The 13,221-nt window shown below is 42.2% G+C and overlaps 1 protein-coding gene across 7 annotated transcripts in view; it reads left to right on the forward strand.

The window, feature by feature from the left end:
* The window catches only part of ATG10 (autophagy related 10), a 162,465-nt gene that overhangs the window by 95,674 nt on the left and 53,570 nt on the right, over window positions 1-13,221 (forward strand). For all 7 annotated transcript variants that reach the window (XR_006281440.1, XR_006281438.1, XR_006281439.1 and 4 more), the window contains exon 4: window positions 2,050-2,176. Coding sequence is in view for 1 of the 7 variants with exons in the window: in XM_043514724.1 (XP_043370659.1) it covers window positions 2,050-2,176 (127 nt within the window). In the remaining 6 variants the exon portion in view is untranslated. The remainder of the gene's footprint in view (window positions 1-2,049; window positions 2,177-13,221) is intronic.

Below are 13,221 nucleotides of genomic sequence, written 5' to 3' on the forward strand. Positions count from 1 at the left end.
ACTTTGGAGTCTGTTTTTTTTAATTTTTTTTGTTGAAGAATTGCCACTTTTAGGTCTGTTATTGAGTGACCAGGGAGACTGAAGTGTTCTCCTACTGGTTTTTGAATGTTATGATTCCTGATGTCAGATTTGTGTCCATTTATTCTTTTGCATAGAGACTCTCTGGTTTGGCTAATGTACATGGCAGAGGGGCATTGCTGGCACATGATGGCATATATCACATTGGTAGTTGTGCAGGTGAATGAGTCCATGATGGTGTGGCTGCTGTGGATAGGTCCTACGATGGTGTCGCTTGAATAGATATGTGGACAGAGTTGGCACCGGGGTTTGTTGCAGGGTTTGGTTCCTGGGTTGGTGTTTTTGTTGTGTGGTGTGTAGTTGCCGGTGAGTATTTGCTTCAGGTTGGGGAGCTGTCTGTAAGCAAGGACTGGTCTATCCCCCAAGGTCTGTGAGAGTGATGGGTTGTCCTTCAGGATAGGTTGTAGATCCTTGATGATGCGCTGGAGAGGTTTTAGTTGGGGGCTGTAGGTGATGGCTAGTTCCGTTCTGTTAATTTCTTTGTTTCGCCTGTCTTGTAGTAGGTGACTTCTGGGTACCCTTCTGGCTCTGTCAATCTGTTTTTTCTCTTCAGCAGGTGGGTATTGTCATTGTAAGAATGCTTGATAGAGCTCCTGTAGGTGTTTGTCTCTGTCTGAGGGATCAGAGCAAATATGGTTGTATCTTAGAGCTTGGCTGCAGACAATGGATCGTTACCACTTCAAAAGTTATTTTTCCTCCGTTGGTATCCTGCTGTCAATTGAATTGTCTTGTTAGACTAACCTCACACTTAGTAAGGCAATTCACATCTTTTCATGTATTTATACCTGCTCCTGTATTTTCCACTCCATGCATCTGATGAAGTGAGTTCTAGCCCATGAAAGCTTATGCCCAAATAAATTTGTTAGTCTCTAAGGTGCCACAAGGACTCCTCATTGTTTTTGTTTTTTGACAGTTGCCAATGCCAGGTGCCCTCAGAGGGAACGAACAGAACAGGTAATCATCAAGTGTTCCATCCCCTGTCACCCATTCCCAGCTTCTGGCAAACAAACAGAGGCTAGGGCAGGGATCTCAAACTCAAATCACCACAAGGGCCACATGAGGACTAGTACATTGGCCCGAGGGCCGCATCACTTGAACCTTTTCATACAACAATACAAAAGTATAGTCAAAAATGAAGAGTAATAGTATGCTATTAAAAGTCAATGTATTAACTTTTTAAAAACTGTCATGTGAAGAGGGACTTCAATAAAATATAAACACCTGTAACTATTCCTTGTGGTCAGAGGGGAGCTTGGCTCCTATGGTGTGCCGCAGGAAGTAACTTGGCCTGCAGGCCACATGTTTGAGACCCCGGGGCTAGGGACACCATCTCTGCCCATCCTCGCTAATAGCCATTGATGGACCTACTCTCCATTTATCAAGTTCTTTTTTGAGCCCTGTTATAGTCTTGGCCTTCACAACATCCTCTGGCAAAAAGTTCCGTAGGTTGACTGTGCGTTTTGTGAAGAAATACTTCCTTTTGTTTGTTTTAAACCTCCAGATTCTTTAGGGATCTATTATAACCTAACCTTCAGTTGGTCGGATGATCTTCAACAGCAACAGGTAACTAAGGGAGTAGCTGCTGTAGCCAACATATTGCTAAAAGTATTGTGATAAAGATTTTTCACAGTTGCTTTTTTGTCTGATTCTCTGTCTCACAAAAGCAATCTGGATTAATTAAGGCCACAATCCTGCAAAGACTTACACATGAGTTTAACTATATATACACTCCTCATGGTGTGTGAAGTAAAGCATGTAGGTAAATCTTTGCAGAATTGGGGCTTTCGTGTTTTTCTTTCTGGTCTTACTATTTCCGCAGGACTCAACTGATGAGTGTTCAGTAAGGGACAATCCCTCTCATGTCTGCTTCTTATATTTATTAAATTAATTGTTATAATGGTAATCCTTATTTTCTCCTCAAGGGTAAGCCCACAATTTACTGAAGTACTGTGTTAATGTTTGTTGTTTTAGGAAGCCCTGGATGATTCTCAAGTAGCTGGAATCTGTGCAACATCAGAAGTGATTCGTTATGAGTATCATGTCTTGTATTCCAGCAGCTACCAAGTACCAGTGCTTTACTTTAGGGCATGCTTTTTAGGTAAGACTTGTTATACATTAAACACATAGTAAAAGGAAAAAAATGCAGGGATGAAGTGGAATCTTTGAAACAGACTTTATACTCTGTCAGTATAATAATCATGTTTAATATAAAAAATATGATATGGGGTGTTCACTAGTAAATTTTCTGATATTCCAGACACTGTCAGCCTTAGGACCTTGGAGTAGATGATATCATCTCAGCCTGGAGGAGTCTGATCTTTAGACTCCTGGCATCATGCCCATGGTTGACGAAACCTGCTGGCCATTTTTCTTTTTTGATTTCTTTAAATGAATACAAAGAACTTAAAGCTACAGCATCAAATTCAGCCATGGAATAAGTAGGCTTTACTGCAGTAACTTCAGCTGAGTTGCACCTGCTTATTTCAGAGGTGAATTTGATCCACAATGATTAGGTCAAAATTTACATTTAAAACAGAAAGACAACGTACAGACTTTCTAATTTAAACAGTTTTTAAAAGATATCAAATCTTTTAAACATAAAACCAACATAAAATCAGTTTGCACTGGAAAAAACAGTTTTAAAACATTGCGTAAAATGACTGAAATCAATAAAATAGTTTATTTTCTACCTAATCTATATATCTTGTCACCCATTGCCCAGTGACTACTGCCACTGTGATTTCACTCTCTCTCCTGTCAGGAAAGTGGAACACATTGTCTCCCTTCAAAGCCACTGTTAGTCATGCTTATTTAATCAATAAGCATAGAGTGATCATACCTCAGCACTGTCTGTGCTCCTCTCCTCTTCCCAAAGACAATGCACTTGGGGCTGAGGAGTTGGAATCTTGAGGTCATTTCTAAACTTGGTCTCCTGCATGGCAGCATGAGAAGATTTTGTGTTTTGGATGATCTCCTAATTTTATTTATGAAGACATCTGAATGTTGCCTGTGATATTTTTCTTTTTAATTAAAAAGTCGCTTAAGCGGCTTTGACTCTGTTTGATAGATTTAATCACTCGTGGCCTTATATTGTATAATCGCTTCTAATTTTGCAATGTTAGCATTTTAACAAGCACTTTAGATTTAAAATTGAAAACAAATTCTCAGACTCACTGGTGAAAAGATTTTAGTCTGTGGTGCAATTTCTAAGAACTGATAATTTGGGGTAAATGTTCAAATTGGGGATACAGCTCAGTCTCCATAACCACCAACAGATCACAAATTCTCACACACTTCATGTTGCAAATTTATTCCTAGGACTGTTACAAGCATTTACAAATGTGCAGTAATCTGTCATTAAATTTGTTTTGCAGGCAGAAGGATAAAGAAACTCTTGTTAGTCAGTAACTTTTGCTGTCTCGAAATAACATAGTAAGAGGCTGATTGATTTATTTGTGGTGCTGAAAAATGTCATCTTACTGGTTTTAGTTGAATTAACAGTATACCTTCTCTGTGCAAGAGAATGGTGATGCTGCAGGTAGAGGAAACAGTATTTCTATAGCACTGTACTTTCATATAATTAGTATTCACTATAAGCGGTTAATCACCAGAGAAGAGCTCCCAGAGACAAAACAAGTTGTTTAGCTTGTCAGCATCAGGGAATCGGAGGTGTTGAAACATGACTCCTTATAGCTGGAAGTGGATATTACAGAAGCTGGTGGATGAGCTAATGCACAATCTTAGTATTATGTACCAACAGCTCCCCTTGCAGTACAGAACTGTAATTGTTCCTACAAGTATAATTATGTTTTTAACACACTTCTTGGGAATCTTTCACAGTGGAAAATTGTGTTTTTTGGAGAATTTCTGGAGTCATCTGGAGTCTCTTTAGATCCTTATTAACATTTTTCTTTTGTGTCTGGCTTGAAGAGAGGAGGATACAAATACTGCCATCCATCTCTTTTTTTCCAGAAACGTATTCAATTACTACTAAATCTCTTATTTTTATTCTGTATAGCATAGTTTTTTGGATATTGGAAATCCTTCCTTTGGTACAGATTATCTACTTACTGCCTGGTTAGTGCTATCCAAAATCCCCAATGTGACGTTTTTTCAGAATATACAGATCACTATTTATGACAGACATCTGAACAAGCTTTCTGCTTTGCCTTGCCTGGTCCCCACCTGAAAACAAGCCCAAACAATGTACTGAGATTTTTGCCTTTTCATTATGATGCTACTATTCTTCCCTTGATATCCCTTTGCCCCTTTTTCTTCTGACAGCCAGTATTGTTCAGCTCTTCTGTTTGCTGAGTGGGTGGGAGAACACCCCACACTCAGACCTACATCAGCGTCACTCTGTAAATTGTTATTATTGTATATAGATTAGGTGGTGAGAGCAGTTCTTTCCCACTCTCTCTCTCCCCTATGTGGTCCAAAGTTCTCCATACCCAGGGCTACAGGGACCGTAAATCTGGAAACAGGATCATGTTATTAGGCCAGTTCACTCTTTTTTAATTTAATTTTTAACTTGCAAAAATTTAAAAATAAAATTTTTCTTAACAAACCTAAAATCTTGGGGTTTGAAATATTTTGGAACTTCCCTTGTGTTAGAATCATTGTTAGAAAATTATTTTCTCTCCTCTGGGGTTCCCCAGGATCCTTCATTTCTCCCCTTTTTGGTATAGTACATCCCAAATATCCTGCATTGCTAGGATGCTCTGGAGTAGGTTGGCTGTGCATGGTTTTCACTGAAGCCTGCCTGCATCTCCCTTTACATTAATGAGGGTGGGTTGCAAGAGATAAATGTGAGCTGTAACCCTTCTAGGGGCTTTGATCATCATGCTCCCACAGCAAAAGGCTAAACTGGAATCCCAAACTCGGATTCCACACTGAAATGTGTAAAGCAGCCATTAGACCTGTAGGCCAGCCTAGAAAATAATAATTCCTCTGTTCAACCAGACTAAATAGCTTTGTATATTTTACAGTATTCATGAGCACTTCCTTACGTCTGTTATAAAAATGACTGGTGCCAACACACCCAAGTCTGCACCCTTCCAGGCACATTATTTAAAAAAAACTGTTCTAGAACAATTAAATCCTTCATTTCTCCTGTTCTATAAAAGAGTCCAGCTTGAACGGAGTTACTCAGTCAGTCTTTGGATGCACACTTAAGGGGAAAAAAGGCTCCCCAAGAGATTGCTCCTGGTTCTTTTCCACTAAGATCCTCAGTTGTTCTTGGATTGCAACTTTGAGAGCCTCATGGTCAGTGGCAACATCTTTGTCCGGCTTTAATTCGCATGTACAAGAAGAGCGAATGAGCTGCAGACGTTAATGGCTGATTCTCCCTTCAGTGTATTCCACAGGTCATAGTTGTTCTGTATCCTCTTCCAAACTTTATACCTACCTGAAACTGACTGTCTCTTGGAATTCTTCCTGAAACCTCCTCCTTATTTAGGGAAAATTAAACTAGATTACCCTACATGTCAGAATGACTTTGAACTTGAATTTGCATAGAATGAAAACATTTAGGGAAGATATGTAGACTTTTTGTAGACTTTGAGGGTCAATGTACAGGAAAGACCTCTATGCCTTAGTGAGGGCAAAGACTTCATCTGCGAGTAATGACTAAATGTGATGCCTAATGCCCTTGTTCTAACAGATATGTTAGAAGCATCTTAGAGCACAAGGAGAAAGTTCTTAGGCATCACTTGTCCCTCTGAAACATTGACTCCAGTTGCTCCTCAGGCAAAAGGTCCAGCAGTGAAATCGTCTGTTCCCAAATACGAAGCTGGTATAGAACCATTTCAGCTTGGTAGCAGGAGACATCCCTGGAATCCCAGAGGAATATACTTTCCTCCCCCCAAATTCAACCTTCTTCATGCCTTTTTCCAATGGAAGTCCTTCATCTTTTCCCTAGCAGCTGAGACTACCAAAGATCGAAGAATAGGATAACTGAAGAAATACAGAAATCCTTGTTGAAGTATTTGATGTAGCCTATTAGATTTCATTGAGACAGCTGGTGTAAGCAATGAGCCTTCTTCGATGCTGGCATGAACCAGAAGTCCTGGGCTGGGTCTAGTAACCCTGCATTAATCAGAAGAGTAATTTTTTCCTTTTCCTTTAGCCTTCAAGATGCCAAAGAGTTGATGTATTTTTATGGACTGTAATGGTCTCTGGCTCCAAGGAATCTTCTATACATTCCAACAGCTCCTGAAGCTGTTCATAATCTTGTGGTAATACGGATGTAGCGTGTGGACATGGTTATCACTCCTGATCTTCAGGAAAAGAATGATGCAAGTCACCCACCACCTCTTCCTCCTCACAATCAGAGGAGGAGTCAAAAATGCTGGCTAGAGGTGAAAAAGAAGAATTGATGGGGTTGTGACAGATATGGCTATGTCCTGCCACATTCTTGGGAGACCTTATTGAATTAAGTTTAAGTATCTTTTGGGTCAATTGTATTAAATGAATAGCTTATGTATTATTGTGGGCTGGGATTGTATGTAATCTCTCCAGGCGGAAGATGTGATGTGAGGCATGGTAGTTCAAAGGACTATATTGAAAATGTGTCAGACAAAAATGGACATTTTGGACAATAAGTGTGAAGTGGATTTCCTGGGGAACACCAGGGAGAGGTTAATGCAAATTCCTCACCTCTGGTTATGCAAAAATCCAGCCTTAAGAAACTATGCCCCGAGGAGCGTGTTTTTGTCTGCTGATTACCTGATCCTGGAGATTGGAAATCAAAGGCCCAAGCCATATAGAGAAATGAACTCTGAACTGCCCAGCCTGGGTTCTGGTTCCAAATCTAAGGCAATTATGAACTTCTAATCATGAGGAGAACCTAGTTGTATGTTTTGAAAGACTGACCCCTACCAGAACCCTGGCTTAGAGTCAAAGTGACCTCTGATAAGCTTTTTAGAATTCATGTAGGTTCTTTTATTGTTTTTCATATGTTTTCTTGGTAATGCTTTCACCTTTAGAATAAATGTGCTTACTTATAAAGAGCTGCGTGGTAATTTATATATGCTGGCATTTATGTTGTTCATAGCCTTTGAAGAGAAAGCAAAGCGCAAATGCTGGCCTCTTCAAGCAGCCTGGCTTGCTGAGAATATCACATTATAAGGCAGGGAGCTGCTCAGCCTTTAAAACTTCAGTCAGAGGGAGATTTACGCAAGTCTCCACCCAAGAGAGGGGACAGTTGGGAGCCAGAAGCTTTTAAGTAGGTGCCCTGAAAGGACCTTGAAGGGGGATTACAGGTGCATCTGTCCTGAAACTATGACAGTAATGTAGTGGAGATTGCACTCTAACTCTCTTAGGAACTTCTGGTTTGTAAGGCCATTATCATAAGTCAAGCTTAGAATTGTAGAACTGGAAGGGACATCGAGAGGTCTTTGAGTCCAGTCCCCAGCACTCAAGGCAGGATTAAATATTATCTAAACCATCCCTGAAAGGTGTTTGTCTAACCTGCTCTTAAAAATTTCCAGTGATGGAGATTCCACAACCTCCCTAGGCAATTTATTCCAGTGCTTAACCACCCTGACAGGAAGTTTTTTCTAATGTCCAACCTGGTGCTGACCATGGGCCTGAGGTGTAAATACTTGGGGCACTGAACACCAGTCAGGTAGTGAGCCTTCCTGAGACAACACCAGTTCTGAGAATAGGGCATTGTTCTCTGGTTCTTTAAGAGACAACTTAGCCATGATGCTCCTGGTGCCAAGCGTGGGGTCAAACTAAGCCAAACAAGAAAACAAAACTTTAACTAGAAGTCTAATAAATTAAAACTCTCAATTAACTAAACTACAAGGAAAAAACATATGATAGAAACTTGGGAGAACCCCAATACAGGTCTCTGGGAATGGAGCCAAGATTTTTATATCTGCAGCAACCTTTCTAACTGTAGAAAGGAAGAAACTAAAGCAGTTGGAACTGCACATCCCTTACATAATCTTGGCTCCAAACATTCGGTGCCAAGAAGGGGTGCTCTCTACTGCTTTCTGGATGTTCCTGAATCTTGCTGGCATCGGGGTGCATAACCTACTTTGGAATATGGAAAAACATTTCTCAAAGAAATTTGATTATGCCCATTTCACAGAGAGGTAAAATGTGAAGGTCTGAGGCTCTGATTAATAAGGCCTCCATCCTAAGAAAAGCTTGGTGCTAATTGCTGCTGCTTGTGTCTATCTAGATTCATATACCTGGTCTGGTGAATTGATTTGTCCAAGGCCATATACTGTCATAAGTTAGTGGCAGTGACAGGAGTAGTATTTAGGAGTTCCTGACTCCCACCTCTTTGCTCATTCCTCTTTTAGATTGCTAAAAAAAAGTCAAACATTTCCTGGTTGGGCATTTCCCTAGACAACTTTCCAATTTTTCTTTGGGAAGGTGTCAGAGTCTACATTCAGTCTCCATTGTTGTGGAGATAATGGTTCATGCTTCTTTAGCAGTAACTCTCATGTGCTCCAGGTTCTGAACCAAAATCTTGGAGTTTTTTAAAACTCTAAATTCATGATATATCATGTGCTGACTTTCTGACTTTAATGGCACCTATGTTTTGTCAAGGCACAATAAATCTTGTATGACGCACAGGAGAAGTATTGATGTATGAAACACTTTAGCCGTATAGAGTGGAAATCTGTCAACTTCATGAAAAAACTCGTACAGATACAGACAGACATCATCTTCCTCTCCAAATGCAAACAGATGGACATCATACCGAAAGAACTGAAGGTAAAAAATGCATTACAATCTACATACCACACAGACTATGCTGACAGCTTGTGCCACACACTCTCAAAGAAACTGCGGAACCACCTGATCAACATCCTCTACAGCAAACAGGGAAAGCTTAAGAATGAGCTCTCAAAACTGGATACTCTCATAAAGAACCAAACTTCCACACAAACTTCCGCATGGCTGGACTTTACAAAAACTAGACAAGCCATTTACAACACACACTTTGCTTCTCTACAAAAGAAAAAGGACACTAAGCTATCTAAACTACTACATGCCACAAGGGGCCACAACAGTGGTTCCCGTAACCCACCCAGCAATATTGTTAATCTATCCAACTATACTCTTAGCCCAGCAGAAGAATCTGTCCTATCTCGTGGCCTCTCCTTTTGCCCCTCCACCCCCACGAACATGATACAGTTCTGTGGTGACCTGGAATCCTATTTTCGACGTCTCCGACTCAAGGAATATTTCCAACACACCTCTGACCAACGTATTAACCCACAGAGACCTTCCCACCAACACTACAAAAAGAAGGATTCTGGGTGGACTCCTCCTGAAGGTTGAAACAGCAGCCTGGACTTCTACATAGAGTGCTTCCACCGACGTGCACGAGCTGAAATTGTGGAAAAGCAGCATCGCTTGCCCCATAACCTCAGCCATGCAGAACACAATGCCATCCACAGCCTCAGAAACAACTCAGACATCATAATCAAAAAGGCTGACAAAGGAGGTGCTGTCGTCATCATGAATAGGTCGGAGTATGAACAAGAGGCTACTAGGCAGCTCTCCAACACCACTTTCTACAAGCCATTACCCTCTGATCTCACTGAGAGTTACCAAAAGAAACTATAGCATTTGCTCAAGAAACTCCCTGAAAAAGCACAAGAACAAATCTGCACAGACACACCCCTAGAACTGTAGAAGGATCTACAACCTATCCTGAAGGACGACCCATCACGCTCACAGATGTTGGGAGACAGGCCAGTCCTTGCTTACAGACAGCCCCCCAATCTGAAGCAAATACTCACCAGCAACCACACACCACACAACAGAACCACCAACCCAGGAACCTATCCTTGCAACAAAGCCCATTGCCAACTCTGTCCACATATCTATTCAGGGGACACCATCATAGGGCCTAATCACATCAGCCACACTATCAGAGGCTCGTTCACCTGCGCATCTACCAATGTGATATATGCCATCATGTGCCAGCAATGCCCCTCTGCCATGTACATTGGTCAAACTGGACAGTCTCTACGTAAAAGAATAAATGGACACAAATCAGACGTCAAGAATTATAACATTCAAAAAGCAGTTGGAGAACACTTCAATCTCTCTGGTCACTCGATTACAGACCTAAGAGTGTCTATCCTTCAACAAAAAAGCTTCAAAAACAGACTCCAACGAGAGACTGCAGAATTGGAATTAATTTGCAAACTGGATACAATTAACTTAGGCTTGAATAGAGACTGGGAATGGATGAGTCATTACACAAAGTAAAACTATTTCCCCATGTTATTTCTCCCCCCTCACCCCACCCCTCCCCACCCCCCACTGTTCCTCAGATATTCTTGTTAACTGCCGGAAATAGCCTACCTTGCTTGTCACCATGAAAGGTTTTCCTCCTTTCCCCCCCTGCTGCTGGTGATGGCTTATCTTAAGTGATCACTCTCCTTACAGTGTGTATGATAAACCCATTGTTTCATGTTCTCTGTGTGTGTATATCAATCTCCCCTCTGTTTTTTCCACCAAATGCATCCGATGAAGTGAGCTGTAGCTCACGAAAGCTTATGCTCTAATAAATTTGTTAGTCTCTAAGGTGCCACAAGTACTCCTTTTCATTTCACTATGTGACATTGTATGCAGATTATTTAACGAACTAGTTCACAAATAATTTATGTATAAACTACACATTTCTACTTGTGGTCAATTCACCCTGCTCTAACCAAAGGTTGGGATAGGACATGGAGCTGCACAAAACTTGGCAGCAGTGGCAGGGCTGGGTAGGAGGGTGCATGCTGGAGGACCCTAAGGCCAACTCTGGGCCCTTCACCTTCTCTCCCTTCCACTTTCCTCTGTTTGCTGCTCTGGCTGCCATCACCTCCTCTTTATGGCTGCACCTTCCCTGCTCCGATCAGCAGTAGGAATAGGGACACAAGAGGCAAAGGTTCCACACTGTCCCTTGTGGTTAGCAGCAACAATTACAGACTACTTCCGCTGCCCAGTTGGCTGTGTGAGAGCTAGCTGGGTTGCAGGAACGTGTGATAAGGCTGCTAAATATATGAACGTTGGCAGCCATAGGGCCTGTGGGACTTGGAGTGTCCACAGAATATAGATGTGTGTTTTGTACAAAATTGTGTGCATTTGCTTTAGGTAAAAGGCATGTAAAGCTAGTATAGCAAAAACAAGCAAATAAAAATAACTCCAAACAATTGACCAAGTGCATGCAAACCAGTGAACTTCCCAACACAAAACACTCCTCTAGCCAAATGTTTTTCTAGGAGTAGATTTCTGCTATTTACCACCCTTACCACCGTCACTGAAAAAATAAGCCTTGGTCTACACTAGGAGTTGAGGTTGAATTTAGCAGCATTAAATCGATTTAACCCTGCACCCGTCCACACGACGAAGCCCCGTTTTTCGACTTAAAGGGCTCTTAAAATTGATTTCCTTACTCCACCCCGACAAGGGGATTAGCGCTGAAATCGGCCTTGCTGGGTCAAATTTGGGTACTGTGGACACAATTAGATGGTATTGGCCTCTGGGAGCTATCCCAGAGTGCTCCATTGTGACTGTTCTGGCCAGCACTCTCAACTCAGATGCACTAGCCAGGTAGACAGGAAAAGGCCCACAAACTTTTGAATTTCAATTTCCTATTTGGCCAGCGTGGCAAGCTGCAGGTGAGTGCAGAGCTCATCAGCAGAGGTGACCATGCAGAGCTCATCAGCAGAGGTGACCATGATGGAGTCCCAGAATCGGAAAAGAGCTCCAGCATGGACCGAACGGGAGGTATGGGATCTGATCGCTGTATGGGAAGAGGAATCCGTGCTATCAGAACTAAGTTCCAGTTTTCGAAATACCACAACATTTGTGAAAATCTCCCAGGGCATGAAGGACAGAGGCCATAACAGAGACCCAAAGCAGTGCCCCGTGAAACTTAAGGAGCTGAGAGGCAAACGGCCGCTGTGGGTCAAAGCCCCAAACATGCTGCTTCTATGATGAGCTGCATGCCATTTTAGGGGGTTCCGCCACCACTACCCCAGCCATGTTGTTTGACTCCTTCAATGGAGATGGAGGCAACACAGAAGCAGGTTTTGGGGAAGATGATGATGATGAAGTTGTAGATAGCTCACAGCAAGCAAGCGGAGAAACTGGTTTTCCCAACAGCCAGGAAGTGTTTCTCACCCTGGACCTGGAGCCGGTACCCCATGAACCCATCCAAGGCTGCCTCCTGGACCCGCCAGGCGGAGAAGGGACCTCTGGTGAGTGTACCTTTTAAAATACTATACATGGTTTAAAAGCAAGCATGTTTAATGATTAATTTGCCCTGGCATTTGTGGCTCTTTTGGATGTACTCCCAAAGCCTTTGCAAAAGGTTTCTGGGGAGGGCAGCCTTATTTTGTCCACTTTACCACTCCAGGCCGGTGGCACGTACTCGGGAATCATTGTAGAACAAAGCATTGCAGTGTATGTTTGCTGGCGTTCAAACAACATCCGTTCTTTATCTCTCTGTGTTATCCTCAGGAGAGTGATATCATTCATGGTCACCTGGTTGAAATAGGGCGCTTTTCTTAAGGGGACATTCAGAGGTTCCTGCTAGGCTGTTTGCCTGCAGCTGAAGAAAAATGTTCCCTGCTGTTAGCCACGGGGAGGGGGGAGGGATGAGGGCCTAGCCATGTGGTGGGGGGAGGCAAAATGAGACCTTGGAACAAAAGCACATGTGCTATGTATTTAATGTTAACAGCAAGGTTTACCATGAAAAAGTGTACCCATTGTTCTATAAAATATGTCTTTTTAAATACCACTGTCCCTTTTTTTTCTCCACCAGCTGCATGTGTTTCAAGGATCACAAGATCTTCTCCTTCCCAGAGGCTAGCGAAGATTAGAAGGCGAAAAAACCGCACTCGCGATGAAATGTTCTCTGAGCTCATGCTGTCCTCCCACACTGACAGAGCACAGACGAATGCATGGAGGCAGACAATGGCAGAGTGCAGGAAAGCACAAAATGACCGGGAGGAGAGGTGGCAGGCTGAAGATTCATAGATTCATAGATATTAAGGTCAGAAGGGACCATTCTGATCATCTAGTCCGACCTCCTGCACAGCGCAGGCCACAGAATCTCACCCACCCACTCCTATGAAAAACCTCACCCATGTCTGAGCTATTGAAGTCCTTAAATCA

Source organism: Dermochelys coriacea, chromosome 5 (assembly GCF_009764565.3).
Source record: "Dermochelys coriacea isolate rDerCor1 chromosome 5, rDerCor1.pri.v4, whole genome shotgun sequence".
Taxonomy (NCBI): domain Eukaryota; kingdom Metazoa; phylum Chordata; order Testudines; family Dermochelyidae; genus Dermochelys; species Dermochelys coriacea.